This window comes from Atractosteus spatula, chromosome 9 (genome assembly GCF_055471065.1).
Source record: "Atractosteus spatula isolate fAtrSpa1 chromosome 9, fAtrSpa1.hap1, whole genome shotgun sequence".
NCBI classification, from domain to species: Eukaryota; Metazoa; Chordata; class Actinopteri; order Semionotiformes; family Lepisosteidae; genus Atractosteus; species Atractosteus spatula.
The window spans coordinates 48469333-48488076 of NC_142714.1; the positions used below are offsets into that span (position 1 = coordinate 48469333).

At 51.3% G+C, this 18744-nt stretch overlaps 1 protein-coding gene across 1 annotated transcript; it reads right to left on the minus strand.

Moving 5' to 3' along the window:
* Positions 1–4665: 4665 nt before the first annotated feature.
* foxo4 (forkhead box O4) lies at positions 4666–17930 on the minus strand. The gene is made up of 3 exons (XM_088924799.1): positions 15471–17930; positions 12315–13823; positions 4666–11238 (listed from the first exon to the last, which is right to left on the minus strand). The coding sequence occupies exons 1-2, from the start codon at positions 15909–15911 to the stop codon at positions 12330–12332; spliced, it is 1935 nt and encodes a 644-aa protein (XP_088780925.1). The 5' UTR covers positions 15912–17930; the 3' UTR covers positions 4666–11238; positions 12315–12329.
* Positions 17931–18744: the final 814 nt, after the last annotated feature.

An 18744-nucleotide genomic window follows, 5' to 3' on the forward strand; every position in this document is an offset into this window, starting at 1 on the left:
CAAACGCTGCCAATTTAGAAATTGGTTTCTAAGGCTCTAAAGCAACAGGGTTAATGCCACGAGATGCGAAACGCCTTGCACATCGCTCGGTGCCAGCAGACCACCTCCAGAAACGGCTCAGTCCAGCCGCAGGTGTCTGATCTGCTGATCCCCCGAGTCGACAAGATCTGGTCAGCAGAATGTCGCATCCCTGTCTCGACACGTACAGTGAGCGCTCTGACAGTAAGGGCTGCAGATTTTGAAGCTGCCTGAATCATCCTCTCGTAGGCGCCCGCCACACATTTTCAGTTACTGAAAGCGACTTTTCTTGCTTTTTTTTATTTTGCGAAACATCAGCTCTGGATGCTGTTATCTAGAAGCAAAACAATGTTCCTATTTGTGACATTATCGCTCCACCTAGTGGCTTGAAATAACAAAGCGTTTTCACAGCTCAGCCAACGAAGAAAACCTTTTTGAAGCGTTTGAGGTAGACTACGGGTTATTGCGATATGTACAATATTTTAGTCATGTTACTTATCGGGAAATGTATCGCTCGCAGTAAGAAGCTCTAGTCATCTTGTCGAAGAAAGAATGGTGTTTAACACGCGCTATTACCCTTTTCCAAGAAAACCTACATTTAAAACATCCACGTACCTGTAAACGAGTAACAGAGATAAAACCATATAATGTTGCTTGTTTAAAATAAAAGGAATTCAACCTAACTGTAGTGAAATAAACGATACCGCGTGAGATAAACGTATCAATGCAAAGCGGGGACGAGCAGCCGATCAGGAGGAAAAGCAGTGATTGTAAAAATACAAAGGCTGTCACACTCGTAAGCAATCAGTAATCGTTATTCTTGTGAATGGAAGAGATGTTAAACAGAGCCTATGAATGATGCCATTTGATCCTACCTTCACGTATTTTTCTTTTTGATACACTCGCTCCATTTGCGTTAACCACATGGGCTGCGCAGCTTTGTTTTTATTCATATCGGAATCGCCGACATGACGAACCCACAACCGCACACAGGGGAGAAGGCGGGGAGTACAGACAAAATCCTCGGATCACTTTCGAGCCAATCGTCTTTAAACACGTCATAGGCAGCGCAGGCCCCGTACAGGTTGTTCATTTCGGTGATTGGATGACAGGCATGTCCCTCACGGAGAGCAATGAAAACGACGAAGCACCAGTGAGGCCGCAAGGGGTCGCTGTGTAGCTGAGATGGGAGAGAGCCCTGCCGGACTAGGCCCACCTACTGCTGGTGGTACAGCCCTGGCTTCTACCTGTGACCGCAGAGCTCAGCTCACACCTGGATCATAGCTGAAGCCAACTGTGAAGGAAGACCAATACCAAAATCAGGAACTTGGTATTGTAATACAATTTGTATGCATCTTAAAATATATGTCAGAACTTTTGCAAAAATTGTTTGCTCTGATGTCATTTAGTTGGAAAAAAATGTATCTACTGCATTGCTATATATATGGCTGCAGCTGGTATCCTACAGCTGGCAGTACTGGGGCACCAATGAGGAGCAGAGGACAGGGCTCTAGATTCCTCATTTTAAGGCTGTGGGTTCAAACTCCAGACAGGGACAAAAGCATCAGCCAAATAAGTGAAAAATAATGTCCTGTAAATGGCGGCTTCTTGCGTGAGTGTCAGGGCATAATCATGTATGACAGATTCCTGTGCAGTCGCCGTGCTGTGTCGGTACTCCCTGCACAGCCACGCTCGGAGCCCAGCCCGCTTGCCGAGAGGCAGGTGGACAGTCCTCAGTCTCGTTCCTGCCCGGCCAGCAGCTCCTCTGAGCGCTTGCTGACCTCCCTGTACACATTGTATACAGCGCTGACAGCCCACTGCCTCACATCCGACAGGAAAACTTTACAGCAGGTGAGCTGAAGGACTGGAGCTCGCCCTTTAAAGAGTCCCACACACAGAGCGGAGCAGTGGCGCTGTGGCTAAGGATCTGCACCTGTGGTCTGGAAGGTTACTGGTTCAAATCCCACGGCCAGCAGAGGAATCCTACTCCGTTGGGCCCCTGAGCAAGGCCCTGAATCCCAACTGCTCCAGGGGCACCGTATTAAATGGCTGAGCCTGCGCTCTGACCCCCAGCTTCTCTCCCTGTCTGTGTGTCTCTTGGAGAGCAAGCTGGGGTATGCAAAAAGACAAATTCCTAATACAAGAAATTGTATATGGCCAATAAAGTGATCAAAGCACTTTATCACAACCTCAGCATTAACTAAAGTGCACGGCCTGGATCCCCGTCAAAGTCTCTGTGACAGTAGCCAGCCCATGCCGATGGAGTGTGGCAGGGGTGTGAAACTGCCCAAGGGTGTGAGTGCACTCATGACCACGAGAACGCAGACTGTTCCGATTTGAAGCAACAGTGCTTCCCGCTCAGCTTCATTATCCCTAGCAAAGGAATGGCTGTAACCCCCCCCCCCTTTCCCAGCTGAGGAACAAAAAAAAAAGACGATAATCTATTGCAGACGTGTAGGACAAGACGCCACTTGTTTACCACGATTCGGAAGCTGGCGGAAAACTACGCAGCCTCCCTCATGGAAAGGGCTGGCCGGGTTACTGAACTGCTGACCGCAGCTGCGCGGATCGCGGCGTGGGCTGAGCTGAGCTGTCAGCAAATACGGGGGCTGGAGCTCCGCTCCGGAGAACAGCAGCTCCTGCCTTTTCCTCGTCCTTCACGTCATGTCCAACAGGATTCGGCTCCTGGATTTGCCACTTACCCTCTTTCTCGGTGAAAACATGGCAGGGGTGAAGTTCCCGTTAGTTATTTAACTGCGAAGGAAAGGCTCAGAGGCTCCTGCTGACACTGACACGGCTGTGGTTCAGGGGAGAGGGCGACCGGCCGACGCTGCAATAAGGGGTAAAGGTTTCACAAGGACACCCAACGACATCATGTTTCCTACCGTGGATCGAAAGATTCAGTTTTGAAATACACCAACAAACTGACAAAACCGTGCTCTACATAAGAATACAAAAAAAGGGTTCCAACGAGAGTACTTAATTGAATAGCAGTCTCTTGAAAGAAGCCAGGGTATCGGCTTCCAAAAACAAGGCGGAGCAGCATGTTCCACACCCCCACCACCCTTGGTGTAAAGACATGCCTGTTGTTCTCAACTGTAAATACCTTTCCCTTCAGTTTCCACTCGTGTGCTCTGGTTCATGTTTCCCCGTTACCACAGAAGAAGCCCAGAGCGTTGATCTTTAAGAAGAAAGGCTTTTCTTGTGTTTTTTTTATGAGACAATCGCAGCAGAAGATTCGTGGTTGATTGCACACGTAACATTGTATTTTATCTGACACTTAATAAGTATATACAGTACCAAGATTGCAAAAGTATGCTAAGGAAAATGTATGAACTACTTCATTCAGACACTGGTAGTGAGATAAGGCTGAATAAGGAGGACAGCCTCTTTGGCAAATATGACACTCTTAGATAAGGAGTGTGGAGGACTTTCTTGATAAATTAATCTCAAGGAACTACATAAACACTGAACTGTTTTTTACGGGTTAAAAAAACACCACACTGACTCAGGTCTATCAAAAGATCAACATCAGAGCAACTCAAGCAGGCTCACGGGAGCAGTCCAGTAGCTATCAAGAGCACTGCAGCTCCGGGCACCAGGAAGAGCAGCAGGAGCTCACGGCAGACGTTTCTGATCATGGCAGACGTGAGGCAGGAAGTTCAGCCTCCAGACTTCTTAGGGAGAAAAAATACTGAGAAACAGGGCACTCTGCCAATACAGGTCACTGCAGAAAGGAAATAAACATATTTTATGCAGCACTTAAGCACACTCTGCTACTGTATATGCAAAATGCATACTGTAGCTCTGGCAGAGGTCATTTCAAATAGCCTTTCTGCAAAACGGCCAACGTCTCTCTCCTGTAAGCCTGCACACATGAACGCTCTAGGTTGGCGTCTGCACCCGCCCGTCTGTCAGTGTGGTTTCAGAAGGTCCTTGTCCGTACAGAATGGTTTGCTCAGTGTGGCCCACCATCCGCTGGGGAGTGGGCTGAAACCATACTGCACGCTTCTGCGGCGAGAAACTACGGCAAAGGGGCTTGAAATCGAGAACAGGAAGCACCTCTGTTCATGAGGAAGCATGGGGGAAGCTCCCCAGCCATGTTTGTTGTCAAAGCCAAGAAATAGGGGTGAAAAATCTCAGATCAATTATCTACAGTCTAGTGGGCTGAACGTCCTCTTCTTGTCTGTCAGCTTTCTTCGGTTACAATGGCTCTAGACTGATAGAAACTCATTCCTCAAACCTGAGGAAATTAACTATTGCAAGGGGTCTGAATAACAATTAGTTGCTCTACAAAACTAACACAAAATGTAAGAACATTAGTTTCGAGCTGGAGGAAGCCACTTAGCCTGTCATGCTTGTAGCTTGCAGCCAAATTTATCCCAGATAATTACGCAATTTCCTGGCATGGCTGACAGTTTGCGTAACACTGTGCGTGTGGAAATGCATGTACTAACTACAACCTTGCGTGATTTCGACCTTGTGTCCCCCTGATCTGAGTGTACCCCAAGACATGCAGATGTCCTGTAGTGAGGACAGGCACTGCAACAGCCTCTGTCCATTAATATCTAATACTAGGTGATCAATAAACAAGAGCCATGTCCTTCCTGGCTTTGTGAACAACAGTAGAAGAACGCAGGGAAAATACTCAATAAAAAATTATTTTATTGTGTTAACAGCAAAATTTCCTTTCTTGGACTTTCATGTCAGACATTTCTGGATACTTTACAATTTGTAAAGTGAGATTTAGAGAGGATAACCACTAATGCATCTGAATTAAGGTCGCAGATTAAATTTAACACGTATTGGCTGTGCACAACCCTGAATCCAACACACCACAAACATCCCACCACAACAACTTTACTTCACCTGCAATGACTAAAAATGATGCAGAATGCAATGGGATGATTACAGTTTTCTTTCAAAGCTACAAACTACTTTTCACCCTGCTGAAAAGAAAAAAAAAAGGAATACAAAACACAGGGAGAGAAAGGTGAACATTAACACACCTGCCCAAACTCCGCCCGCAAGACTAAACGCCTGCACATGCTGTCGGGTGGAGCTGAGCTGCAGTGTTTCAAGGGTAAAAATGTCCACAGTCTCTCCCCCATCTCTCACACGCACACAGTCTAAAAGTCCTGAAGAGTTAACACTGCATGGCTTTCGACTGAACAGGAAAAGGGATTCCCGATATCCAAAATGAGAAATTATAGTTTTCACCTGTACTGAAATCATTCTTCCTACACATGTCAAAGACTAAATAAAATATTAACTTCTTGAGAATTTGCACTGCCAATGAACTTCAAAACACCCTGTTTATGGTCACTTGAGGCCCCAGTGTCGAGAAAATATGTTTTTATAAAATAATATGAATTATGCTTTAGTCGGGGAAGGTTCATCAGCCTGGATCACAGCTGGTCCTGGGATTTCGGTCGTAAAGTAACTTTTGCTATTCTGTATTTCAGACTTGAAAACTCATCTATGACTCACAGGTGACTTTCATGCGAAATGTCTTTGCGAAACTAGGGCATTAGTCCAGGTAAAACAAAATCAAATCCCCCCCCCCCGTGTTAAATTAGAAAACTTCCCATATCCTGTCCCAGGGAACTCACAGACAGGGGTTTTGTATTCGCTCTATTTAAAAATCTTTACCAGTTTAATCTCACAAAACATGCTCACAGACATGTCTCGGGATGAGGAGAAAAAAAACCATGTACCGACAGTCAAGAACACAACGAGGGGAACGGTCTTTTGAGCACGCTGGTCTACAGGACTACAGCTCGGAAACGCAATATCGCAGAGGTGAGGCCGTGCTGACTTCTGTGTCCCACTCTGGGGGGGACGAGACCTGCGAGAACAGGTGCTGAACAGGTCTGGTTTAAAGTAGAGGTGCACAGCTCCAGCCTTGGAAGGCCTTTTGTGTCTGGAGGTTTTCATCCCATCGGAGTTCTTAAATACCTCATCGATCTATTATGAGCTAAACTAGGCCAGATGAGCTGCCTTCCGCAGTTGGTGAAGGTATAAAGGTATAAAGGGATCTTCAAGGCGGTCTGGAGTGTGACCTTCCAGGTTGGAGCTGATTTCTGTAAGGCTGAAGGGACTCTAATCTTTAGGTCTGATCAACCACCGCTTAACTGTGTCAGATTTTGCCTGTAACCAGATTCTAGCCTCAACGTTGCCAAAGCCTTCAGTGAATCTCGGACACCTCCCTGCCACCGCGAACTGGGAAAAGTTCAGCCAGTGGAGGATTTCCAAACACATCCTGCTAGGACACTGACAAGGATTTCAAAGGAGACGAGCTTCAGTCCCCAAGCTATCCGCTACCTTCGGGAATCAAAAAGAAAATCAGACCAGATAAAGCGCAACATCTCAGCTTAAGTCTGTGCACGACGGGGGTCATTAAGAAGTGGTCGTTATAAGGCTTCTCCGTGGGGCACCAAATCGTTGCAAAACGAAAGATAGCTTCCTCAAATTAAACAGAGCCGCCAGACCCGATGAGACTGCCACACTGGCGTCTCGGGAACATCTCGGACCACGCGTGCTGCCGGCTGGGAAGAGCTTTGCTGACCTTGGCAATCCGAGGTGCAGGTCCGAGCCAGCTGGCCTGGCTGCAGCACTGCGCGCCCCCCCACTTCTGCAGGACAGGACACCCCCCCCCGCCCACCACCACCACCTTCCACACCGCGGAGGAGACTGGGTGCAAGTTTTCCAGGCGTCGCTACAGAAAAGTTTTATTTTTTAAAAAAATCAAAAGGAATCTGGGACTTTCTTTTTCTAAGTGCAATGAGATATTTTAGGATTCTAAAAAAAAAAACCCCAACCACACCCTCCCCTCCTCCTCTTTTTCTTCCCATTCCACCACCGGGACGCCCCAACCTCCACCCCTGTCCTGCTGGGGCTCTCGGCTGTTTGTTTCCAGGGGCACCAGCATCTTCCCGGCAGGCAGACCTGCTGGGCCCCCTCGACCCCGCTGCTGTGGCCCTCAGGGGCCGGGGAAAACCTTCCGACTCCTCACTGAGCTGCTCGGCGAACCTCCTGCACCCAGCTAGGACGCTCTGGTCCGGCCCGTTCTAAATACTCTGTCCGTGAGCAGAGAAGGGCAACTGAAAAAACGTCAGCGAGCACAGCCAATTCTAATCGTCCCACTAATGCTATTTACAGACTGGCAATTCACTACAAGCCAGAAATAATAATAAAAAAAACACATGAAAAAAGCTCATCCGTCGCTCAAAAGTTGCTACAATGCATCCGTTTGTCTTTTTTTTAAATGTAAACAAAGAAATGCTTTGCAAATTTCAGAAGCAAATAAGAGATTCTCCCTTTTTAAAGTTTATCCTTTATAGAACCTATTGCCTTGTTTTTCTATAACGATTGCAGTCTCCTACATTGTTTTAGCATGATTATTTTAACCACCCTGAGAGTTAATGGCTAACTCAAAATGCAGCCTATCTGAGACTATTAAAAGTTTGTGTACTGAGGTGTAACGAACATTTGCTTAAAAATAAAGAAGTTGTACAGAAAGCATACCAGGGACCAACTTCACAGCTGCAGAGAACTATTAGTAGTTCTCTGCAGAGAACTACTAATGAAGAGAACTATTCATTCTTTTTCATTTTTAGCCAAGCAACACATGGTCTGCTGAGTCCGAAAAGTGCCAAATGGATTTCCTTAAGTGCTGTTTCTTTGTGGATGCAAGTTCGGAAAATCTTCCAGACTGCTCTGTCCTGATCGTGTCACATCTTAAACAAGAGACAGGCAGCTCACTCCCGTAGAGGGGCAAATTTCATGTGGAAAGAATACAAAAGACCAGAGTTTTGGCCTCGCAGTGTTGGAGTAAGGGGGAACCCCATTCACACACAGGCCTGCCACTGTTGGCCTGGGGCCTCTGAACTGTGGTTCCACACTGGCGACAGTGCAACTCGCCCAGTTCACTTGTGGGAGGGAAAGGGAGAGGGGAAACTGGGGGGCAGAAGGGTTCTGGGGACCCCCACACCTGCTGGCACTCATTGCAGCTCAACTCTGTACTTAAACCCATTAAACCCAATCTGATCCAACACATTGACTGGGTTGGAACCTCTGCAAGTTTGTTTTTTTGTCTGCTCAAAGGCTGACATTTACAGCCTTTAAGTCACTTACAAAATGCAGCAACTGGAAGGCAGCTTTCCTGCCATGTTAGGAACACAACAAACCTACTATCAGGCGCACTAAGGGTTCAGATATTTGAACAGCAGGTGTGGGCGTCCCCAGGACCAGGACTGGGAACCCCTGCTCTTATTTATCTTCCAAAAACAGCACAATCCCTAAATCACAGGGTTGGGTCGCCACCGCCAGCAGAGCAATGCAACTCCAGTGTCCGAGAGGGCCAGAGTTTGAGTTTGACCGGTTTGTTCTCTGTCCTTTCTGTTCGTCCTCTGTAGCGTCGCTGTCGAAGCTCTTTTGTTCACTGTGAAACAGGCTGCCTCTCGGGCTAGCGAGTTGCCTCAGACGCCTGCTTCGGCTCTCCTCGTAGACCGAGAGGCACGCAAAACATTGTAAATCGAGTACTAGAACCAGTGGAACTTGTCGCGTTTTTGATGCCTCTCGGTCTGCACCAGGGGGCCCTCGGTCCTGGCCTGAAGGGGGCGCTGTGTCTGCAGGGGTCCTGGGTCTCTCTGGAGCAGCAGCACCTGAAGAGCTGGGAGGAGCTCTTAAATCGGTCCAATTCAACCAATAACGAGCTGACTTGGGTCATTAAAGGCCCAGCTTGCCTGAAGACCTGCAGATACACCAACCCTTCAGAACCCCAACTAGGGCACCTGATTTATAACAAGACATTCAAGACACTACAAAAGCTTCCAAGTCTGACCCTTTCCTTGTGTTTTAATGCCTCTCCGTATATTTATTTTTTAAGCAAATGTTTAAGCTTATAAATGCTGAAATACTTTTGTCTGCATTGCTCCCATGTTGAACGCAGTTAATTAGTGTTCCTTTGGTTATGTACAAATCTACATGTATTTCATCTTTTACAAAATAAAAGACTATATAGAAAATGATCGTTAAAAATGATCTGAAATTCTGCTCTGATTTCTTTCCTATTAATATAGTTATATTTGTTAATGTAATTTTCAGATACCCTCCAACTGTATCTTCTATTAAAATTATCATCAAATATAGCTTTTGTTTAGTTTTTCTGAATTCATTTCTTACAAAAAACGTTAGTATGTGGAAAAAAAAAAGTAATCAGAGTTATAGAAAATATTTCATTTTTTTCCAAATTCAGCTCACACTGCCCCTCCTTAATGTGGGACTTTAAAATATCTTTCTAGAGCTGCCTTGTTTTTCTATTTGTAAAAAAAAAAATACAAAACGCTGAAAGAGAATGGTACCTTATCCTTTTCTTGTGAACAATGCATGTCTTGAAGACCACTAATCCAAACCTTTTCATTTTTTCTGTGGCTGTTTTGCCTACAGCCCTGCAGCTGGGTGGACTTCTAGAACCAAACGATTCGAGAACGTTCTAGAACCTGCCTTGTAGGCATTAAGTTGCATTAATCTGGGGCACTGGAATCCCCTGAAGTAAAAAAAAGGGTAGGTATCCCATCGCCCATCACCTCTGCACATAGAGGTTCCTAGAATGCCCATTTTGTTTGAGAGAATTCCGCACTCTCGAGTTTCTTTTTTAGGAAAAACCGTGATTCCACTTTAGCGCCTCCTGCCATTGTGCGCCGCGCCGCAGATTGGGAGGCTGGATGTGAGCAGAACACAGCTCCGGAAGCGACGCCCTTTCCAAGGGAATTCCGGGCCTCCGGGCTTAGATCCGACGGGGCATCTGGACGAGCTGCCGCAGCGCAGCCAAGTGCGCGTGAGGCCGGCACAGCGGGCCTCATTCCGGACGCCTCCCGGGTCTGGATGCCCCTAGATGTACCACCAACGCAACGTCAAAATCCAGCAGAAACACCGTCCATCGCAGTCTCTTTCAAAAGAGGAGAGCAGGGCGTGGGCACTGGAGTAACTCCGGCGTTCCCCTCGTCAGCAGGCGAGTCCTTCGCGCTCCGGAAGGCGAGGAGCTCCCCCAGGGGATTAAACTACCCAGAGGAGAGCTCGTACCCAAGGCCGAGCGACCCGGTCCTTCAAATCCCTGGCTGCAGGCTCCTGCGCTCCCCGACACACACACACAGGCTGGGCGGGCGACCTAGACCACGCACAGGGCCACCAACACAGCCAGTCCTCTCCCGGATAAATAAGAGATCCTCATGGGAAAAGTGCAGCCCGGACAATGAAAGCGCTTTATCGAGGTAACCTGGACCGCTATTTACACAGAAGGGTCTGAGAAACTGAGGGGGCACCTGCAGCAATATCAACGTGGTCAGACTTCAGCTTAGGGGTGGCAGGATGACACTTTGTAAATGGACAACTAGCCAGTTGCCAACGCGTTTCTGGCGTGTTGCAGATGGAACAAGTTCTCTTCTGCACACAGCCCCAGGGTTAGGGGTCAGACTGATGGCGATCAGCAGAGGTTGGTTATGACCCCCCTGATCTCGCGCTGTTCGGACGCGGTTAATACAGCTCCATCTGCGACCCCTGACCTGAAGCGTTCCCCGCTGCTGCAGGAAGTGCTGCCCCCTGGCGAGCACCATATCGCTCCCCGAACCGACAAGGAGATGGACCCACTGCTGAATCTTAAACGTTCAACTCTTGGGTTTTTGTTTCCGACTTTTACTCCGCCCCTCGGACAAGCGAAGAGACACGGCGACCCGGTTTCTGAAACCGGCCCGCGGGCACCAGAGGGAGAGGGGGCGGGAGTTCTTCCAAGAAACGGAGAAGCACCTTCATTGCTTTGCACCTGCGCCTCCGCTGCCCTCCGTCGTTTCGGCCCGGGGCGGCGAGGCGGGGGCAGGAGAGAGGCGTCCAGGGCGGAGTGTCCGCTGTCCTGCTTCGCCGGACGCTGAAGGCCGGACACGTTGTTCGGGGAGCTCCAGTCCGCTTGAAAACTGGCACTTGGCACAATTGAGGCTGTGTTTCTTAAAAAAAAAAAAAAACAACACCAAAAAACCCTAAAAAATACCTACCCACCCCCTCACACCCCCAGCTCAAAATTAAACAGGGGATTTGCAGCTGATAGACCTTGCCAAGAGGTGGGATTGGAGTGTCGTGCGTCCCCGCAGTGAACCCCTAATTTCTTGCTCTGGAGGGGGCCGCTGTTTTGGGGGTTCTTAAGGGGGCGTCTTCAGAGCACTATTCCTACAAAGCAAAAAAAAGGATGTGATTCAATATGAGCACATCACAACTCTAGCACTAATGGACACATGAAAGGAGATGATAAACCACGACATGTTCACGCTCTGTGTTTCAGGGCTCCTGGAGAGCACCTGGACACACTGGTCCTGCTCTCTGGAAGCTGCAGTTTCACGGTCTTCAGGAATAACCACCAGTAGCAGGGAGGCTGAATTTAATTTGGAAACGGTGAGGCCAGCCGGGCGCTGCACGTGGAGGCACAGGCAGGGGGGGGCTGTGCCTTAAATGAAGCAAAGCGAAAAAGCAGAGTATGGACCCGAGAATCATTCCCAGTTAACCCCTGCTCCAGAAGGCCCATTCGGAGAAGTAATGGCAAACCAGCCAGACAAAGTGTGTGTGTGGCGGGGAGGGGAGTGTGCGTGCGTGCACGTAGCTGAAGGGCAGTGTGTATGTGCGTGTATTGGGGAGGGCAGTGTGTACGCGTGTGTGGCAAGGGTGTGTGTATGTGGCGGGAGGGTAGTGTGTGTGTGTTGGGGAGGGGAGTGTGTGTGTGGTGGTAGGGGACTGGAGGACTAGAGGACTAGAGGACGGGGGGACAGGGGGACTCTCGAGGAGGCTGCGTCACGCAGGCAGCAGTACCAGATCCCGCCTGCCGCCCACGGAGGAGTGACCAGGAGGCACTTCCAGATAAAAAACAACTCGACTGTAAAGCAAACATAAGTTTGCTGCGCCAGTACTTTCGGAGGGCACCGTAGACGATCCACACCTTGTGCAAGTCAGACGAGGCAGGCTGCCTTACTTGTATGTTTTGGAGCCGAATGTCCTAGTTCCCGGACGTAGAAGCGTGAATTTCGTTAGCCTCCTGCAGACCTCACCTGTATCCTTCAGCCAGACAGAGATGACCCACGTGATGCATCCCATCTCGGAAACTTCGAACTTATCTCGACAGTTTCCGCAAGCTCAGTGACAACGATCAGCTTCCAAAGAACGAATTTAATGACCACATTGCCAGGGACATACACAAGTCTGAGAAAAACAAACAGACAGCTGATGTCGGGCTGGGGCCACGCTGAGTGACCTACCTGGCGCCGGGCGGGTTAACTGGGTACCCAGCTGTGGGAGGAGCCCTGGGTGGTGCTGGAGCTGGGGTAGCTCTGGCTGGCGTTGAGGATGGGGTCGAAGTTGAAATCTATGCCCTCGCCGTCCATGAGGTCACTGTTGATGATGTAATCCACGTCGCAGTCCAGGTTCTCCGTAAACATGTCGATGTCGAGGTCGGTGGGCAGCTTGTCCTGGCCGGGCAGGAAGCACCCCGAGCTCCCAAAGGGACCCATCCCAGGAAGGCCGGAGGTGGGCTGGGCCCCCCCCGCGAGTAACAGCCCCGCGGAGGGGCTGCCGGGGCTCTGAGCCAGCTGGGCCTTCAGAGCCGAGAGGTGGGCAGAATCCTGGCCCAGTCCCGGGCCCGGCATGCCCAGTCCCAGCTGCTGGGGGGGGTGCCCGAGCTGGGACAGGGCGTGCTGCTGTGGCTGCAGCGACAGGGACAGCGCGGGGCCCAGAGAGCTCTGCTCCGGGCCCTTCTCCAGCAGGTGCTGGCCCGGCGCCTTGCCCCGCCCTCCCAGCGGCCCCCCCAGGACCAGCAGGCTGGCCGCCACCGCCGCCCCCTGGCTGGGCATCAGGGGGTCCACCTGGGTCATCATGACATCGCTGGGGGGCGGCGAGTCAGAGGTCAGCAGGGCCTCCAAGGTGGAGGGCACGTGGGCCCCAAAAGGGCCTGCCCTGCTGGGGCTGCTGCTGGGCTGGGGGTGGAACAGGGAGTTGCTGAAGCCGGAGGTAGTGCTGGGGCTGCTGCTGCCCTGCGCGGCCGTGATGGCGGCCACCTGCTGCTGGGCGGGCTTGCTGGGCTGCAGGGGGCGGTAGCCCGTGAAGGCTGTGCCCCGGGGCAACAGCGTGGCGGCGGACGGCAGCGGCGTGGGGGCACCGCCCGCAGGGGGCGCCGCCGCCGCCGCACCGGGGCTGCCGCCCGGCTGGGAGGTCACGAGGGTGAGCCCGTCGATCAGGTCCAGCTCCTCCATCAGCGTCTCGGTCAGCGTGGGCGGCAGGCTGCCGGCGGAGTAGCCGGCCAGCGCGGGGCGCAGCTCGTCGGGCGCCAGCTCGTCCTCGTCCTCGCGGCCCGGCGCGATGGGCGACAGGCGGCCGCTCAGGGTGCTGGCGTTGGAGCTGGTGCGCGGCCGGAAGCCGGTCCACATGTCCGGCTCCTCCAGGCCGCCGCGGGGCGGGGGGCTGGCGCCGCTCGCCCCCCACTTGGGGTACGGGGCCGAGCCGGGGCTGTCCGCACCCCCGCCCGGGCCATCAGTGGGGCCCGGCGCGCCCCCTGCCGCCGCCTGCTGCTGCTGCTGCTTCTTGGTCTGCTTGGCGCGCACGCGGCTCTTCAGCAGCTTGCTGCTGTTGTCCATGGAGGCGGCCCGGCGCCGGGGGGCTTTCCCACTTTTCCCGCCCTCGGGGTTCAGCATCCACCAGGAGCTCTTCCCGGTGGACTCGTTGTGCACCCGCAGGAACTTGCTGTGCAGGGACAGGTTGTGGCGGATCGAGTTCTGGAGAGGGCGGGAGAAAGGAAACGGAATCGATCAGCATCGTCAGGCATGCAAATGGGAACTGTACAACTGTGTGGGCATGATTACTCGCTGAAGGGGGGGGGGGGGGGAGGGGGCGTCGTCCTGGAAGCATCAAGGACAACCCCCCCCCCCCCCCCCCAACACAGATGGATCCCCACTCCACTGCAGGACCCTGGACAGAGCTACAGCTCTGAGAACAGACAATCACCCCCACTCCCCTCTCCACAACCCCCCCCCCCCCGGGGAAGAGCACGCAGACTCCACGCGGACAGAGGCCGGGGGGGCCAGGACCGAACCCCAGGTGCTGCAGGACAGCGACGCTGATCGCCACGCCTGCACGCCGCCCGCGAGAAAGTATCTTGCATTTAATAATAATCCTAATTCCTTACACTTGTATAGCGCTTTTCTGGACGCTCCACTCAAAGTGCTTTACAGGTCATGGGGATCCCCTCCACCACCACCAGTGTGCAGCCCCACCTGGATGATGCACCAGTACTCTCCCCACACACCAGCTCTCAGTGGGGAGGAGAGCAGAGTGATGAAGCCAGTTCAGTGATGGGGATTATTAGGAGGCCATGACTGGTAAAGGCCAGGGGGAAATTTGGCCAGGATGCTGGGATAACAATGCTGCTCTATGCCTACGCATACACACAGGGTAGGGGTGTTAAACATACCCTACGCATGTGATCATGTTTGCAGGCAACACACTGCTAAACCATCCGCCCTGTGGAGATGAAGCCGGCTCCGTGTGTATGAGTCTCCCCACACACTGCCGGGACATCGCTGAAACACCAGATTCAACCACCTGTGATAAGAACAGATACGCTAAAGCCACGAGCAGAGGCTGGTGATGGGGGGAGCGCAGTCGCACGTGCGGGCGCCGTCCGGCCCCATCAGGCTGGCGCCGTCCTGCCCCAATCAGGGCGGGCGCCGTCCGGCCCCATCCGGGCGGGCGCTCTCCGGCCCCATCCGGGCGGGCGCTGTCCGGCCCCAATCAGGGCGGGCGCTGTCCGGCCCCAATCAGGGCGGGCGCTGTCCGGCCCCATCCGGGCGGGCGCTGTCCGGCCCCATCAGTGCAGGACACGCACTGAGTCAGTAACACGGGCGCCCATGGAACGCCTGCTCCAGGTTCGCTGGAGGCGGTCTCTTCCAAGGCACCGCGAGATAATTAGTCCGTTAGCTGCAGTTCAGCACAGCCGTGTTAACGAGTGAAGATGAGCACCGGGGCTCAGGGCGCCCCAGGGTGGGGCAGTGGGCGCAACTGCGAACATGTGACCCAGGAGCGACGCGGTTAACGTGATGCAGCCCTCGGGGGCAAACCGACAGGCCTCCCTGTCGTAAACACAGCGACAGAGTGAGAAATGACCACAGCCTGCTGTCCTGACACAGGAATCACAAGCCTCTTAAACAACTCCTGCTGATAACTGTGAGCACACAGCTTGTGCAGCTGGGCCTGGTGCTGCAGGTAAGCCTGCAGAAGACTTGCATGGACACCAAAGGTGAAGATATAGCGCACAAACAGGCAACTTCACTGCTTTCAGTAATGGTCACTCATATGACCACCTGAGCTCTGTCAACAGTAAACATTTGTATGCGCACTCTTTTAAGGGCATTCAAACATACTACCTTCCATCCTGCAGAACTGTTGCTGTCCCCTTTATCCTTGAAGTAAGGCACCGTTTTGACCATCCAGTCGTATATCTGGGCTAAAGTGAGTCTCTTCTCCGGCGAATTTTCAATGGCTTGGCTGATGAGATCCGCGTATGACTGGTTACCCCAGGCATTCCGCCGGGACGAGCCTTTCCTCGGGGTGACCCCGCCCACGCCCGCCTGGGCCCCGCCTTCCGGGATGACGGCCTGCTCGGCCTCGGAATCCATTGGCAGGGGCTCCTGCTTCTCTTCCTCGGTGGGCGGGGTCGCCGCGGCGGACACGCCCCCGTCCGCTCCCTCTCGTTTGACAGTAGAAATATCGGGCCTGGGCAGCGGCCATGTGCAAGATCTGGGCCGGCTCTGAGGCTCAAAGTCCGGATCAATCTCTGCGGTTGCTGGTACCTTTTCTTCCTCCATGCCTCCTCTGTGTGCGGTCCTAAATATCCCTTAGTTCTCCGACCTTATATACAATATCTAAAAAAAAATTAAAAACTGAACCAAAAACTAAGTAGAAAACAACGCCTGCAGATCTATATGCGCTCTAAATACAAAACTCTTGATTTTTTTAAAAAAAGGGGGGGGGGTTATATAAAAAAGCATTAAAAACTTATCAAAACAAGCGACAATGAGATAAAAAAAAAACGCTGAAAAAAAGTTTGTTTTGAAAAATCGTCCGTCGATCGCGTTAAAAAAAGGCGATTATGGTTTTTAATGCATCGCAGCCCACTACACATCTAAAAAGACTGACAACACAGTTTCGACCTCTGTTTATTTCCCTGTGGCTGCGTCAATTAAATCACGCTCTCTCACCCAGACACAAAGCATTTCCCACTTAATGTAACATTAGAGCAGCCTCTAGTAAAGATTTACTATAATCCGGATCTGACAATATAGCGTCATCTAATCCCCCAGTCGAGAGATCAGAACGGACAAATAATCTCCTTAATAGTAAAACCTCTCGGGTTACAGGAGGGCGAGACCCGTCTGGTCAGGGTTTTAGCTGGTATGAGCGGAACAAAGGGAACCTCATCAAAACATCTGGCCAGCGGTTCGCACGCATCAGACACGGCCCTGGCAAACTGCTGGTCCCGAGAGTCTACCTGTATCTAAAGAGCACAGCGGTGCGAAATATATTATTGGTACCGTGGATATAAAACGTGTCCTTAAAAACCTGAAGCCTTAAAGTAATTTCAAAGCATTTTCTAAACTAAAATTTGATTTTTAGCCAACGACCAAAGAGATCGGGAGCCGATGTGACTAAAACTAAGATAACACAGCCCCCCCGGGGAATGCACTAGTCAGAGAATTCTTTGAATAACTACCACATGCATCTTTTCGCATAATCTCATATTAAGTTTTAAAGGCTGCTACAACCCCAGCGATTTCTCCCTTTTGGCGATCTTTTGGACAGAAAACCCGTCCCCCCGTCCACTCGCTTTCAAAACAAGGATTACTGTACTACAGTAGGTCAGTATTACGCGGGTATGACGGTCTGACAGCTCTCAGTTTCCCGTCTCGTAAACAAAGTACTTTCTCCCACAGAGGAGGAATCACAGAGCCCTTGCAAGGCTCGCAAACCGTTCTATCATACTCGAAAAGTCAGCTTCAAGTCAGAGATTGAGAGATCTAAAAGGAAAATAACTACCGCTCAGCAGCAACTATCATTTAACCTGCTTTCTTTAAATCCATGTGGCTTTCCCACGCCATTCACAAACGCGATCCTCTCTCTCTTTTTTTTTTAGAAATTAATAAAATAAATACCAGGAACGCAATCCTGTATTTCGGTGTTAAGTGCACGATTTCAATTTTCCCAAATCTTTTTCCTCCGGTACTTTTTTTTTTTGCCTTAGTGATAATCCATGGAGTACCAACTAACGACAGCAAAACCCACCCAAAAAAATCAGCCGAGAAAAGCTTTAAAGGTTTGCTGAGTCACGAAGCGCATAGCAGCAGAGTTGCAATCCGGCACAAAACAAACGCCGTCAGCACGCGGGAGTAACAGGTGAGAAAGCGAAGCCGCGTGTCCCCCTCTTTTCACGTTCGCACGCTCCTCGGGGCAGGCTGGCGCGTGGCCCCGTCTGCCATGTTCTGCGTACAGTCCCGCTGCCTCGCGCTTCCCGGGAGGCGCAGCCCGTCTCGCGCACCCTCTCCCGACCGCGCGAGCACCTCCGACTCGAGCTCGCTCCCCGCGGCCGCCGAAAACTCAAAACTTTTTCCTCTTCAAAAAAACATGGCAATCGCCCTCCCAGGCGTCACGGAAAGGGGAGACCGGCAACCCATTCAACGCCGGGAACCCGCGCCTGTCTGCGGTCCTCGTATTTAATTCCCAGTCCGCGGATCCCAACTCTTTCCCTCGCAGCTCCCTTTTTTTTTTGTTTTGTTTTGACTCGACGAAGACTCCCTTCTGACGTCTGTTTACAACAGCAAGGGTAAAGCTCACTGCGCCTGCGCGGAGCGGCAGGAAGTGGAATGCTGGGAAATGAAGTTCTTCGGGTACAGTAGCCGTGTACAGTAGCGCTGTACAAGACAATACTGCCCGGCCGTGTGCTTTCCCGCTCGGGTGATTTTTAGCGATGGCAGTCCTAACGACGTGCGATACAGCCTACACACGAATAAAACAATACATATGTTTTATTAATGTGACTTCCCCGTAGAATTCGCGGCCGCCGGTGTGGATATCTCTGTCCTAATGCAACTTTCCAAAACGCCCACACCCTGATTCACCGTGAAATCCAGAGATGGCATTCTTTTCAAGATCGCACTTGAACAACAGACTGACATCTAGTTTATACAGCAATACACATTCCCTCCTGATTTTTACGTATTAATTAACGTGTGGGTTTTCATGGAAACTTGACACACGCACACTGTATAACTGGTGTGCACAACAGAATAAGCGGTAAAATTAAAAAAATAAAAACATGAATTAAACGATTAAACACTTAATCCAATCGTTAATTTTAAAAGTCATCACGAGGGTATACGCCTTCGACACAACTTCCCTGTATGCTGAAATGCGTTGTATTCCTGATAAAATACCGTGTAAAAGGGGATACTCGGCGTGCAGAATTGAGACTAATGGAAAAGAAAACTACAGCCCCCATAATTCGCACCGCCTCGTGGGACCCAGGCGGCAGTGCGGACGGGAGGGGTGCACGAGGCGGTTCGGTATGATGCAACTCTGAAGAAAAAGCGCGAGCACATGGGAGACCGGAGCTGTGAGGTTACATAAGACTGGTGTGATATGGGT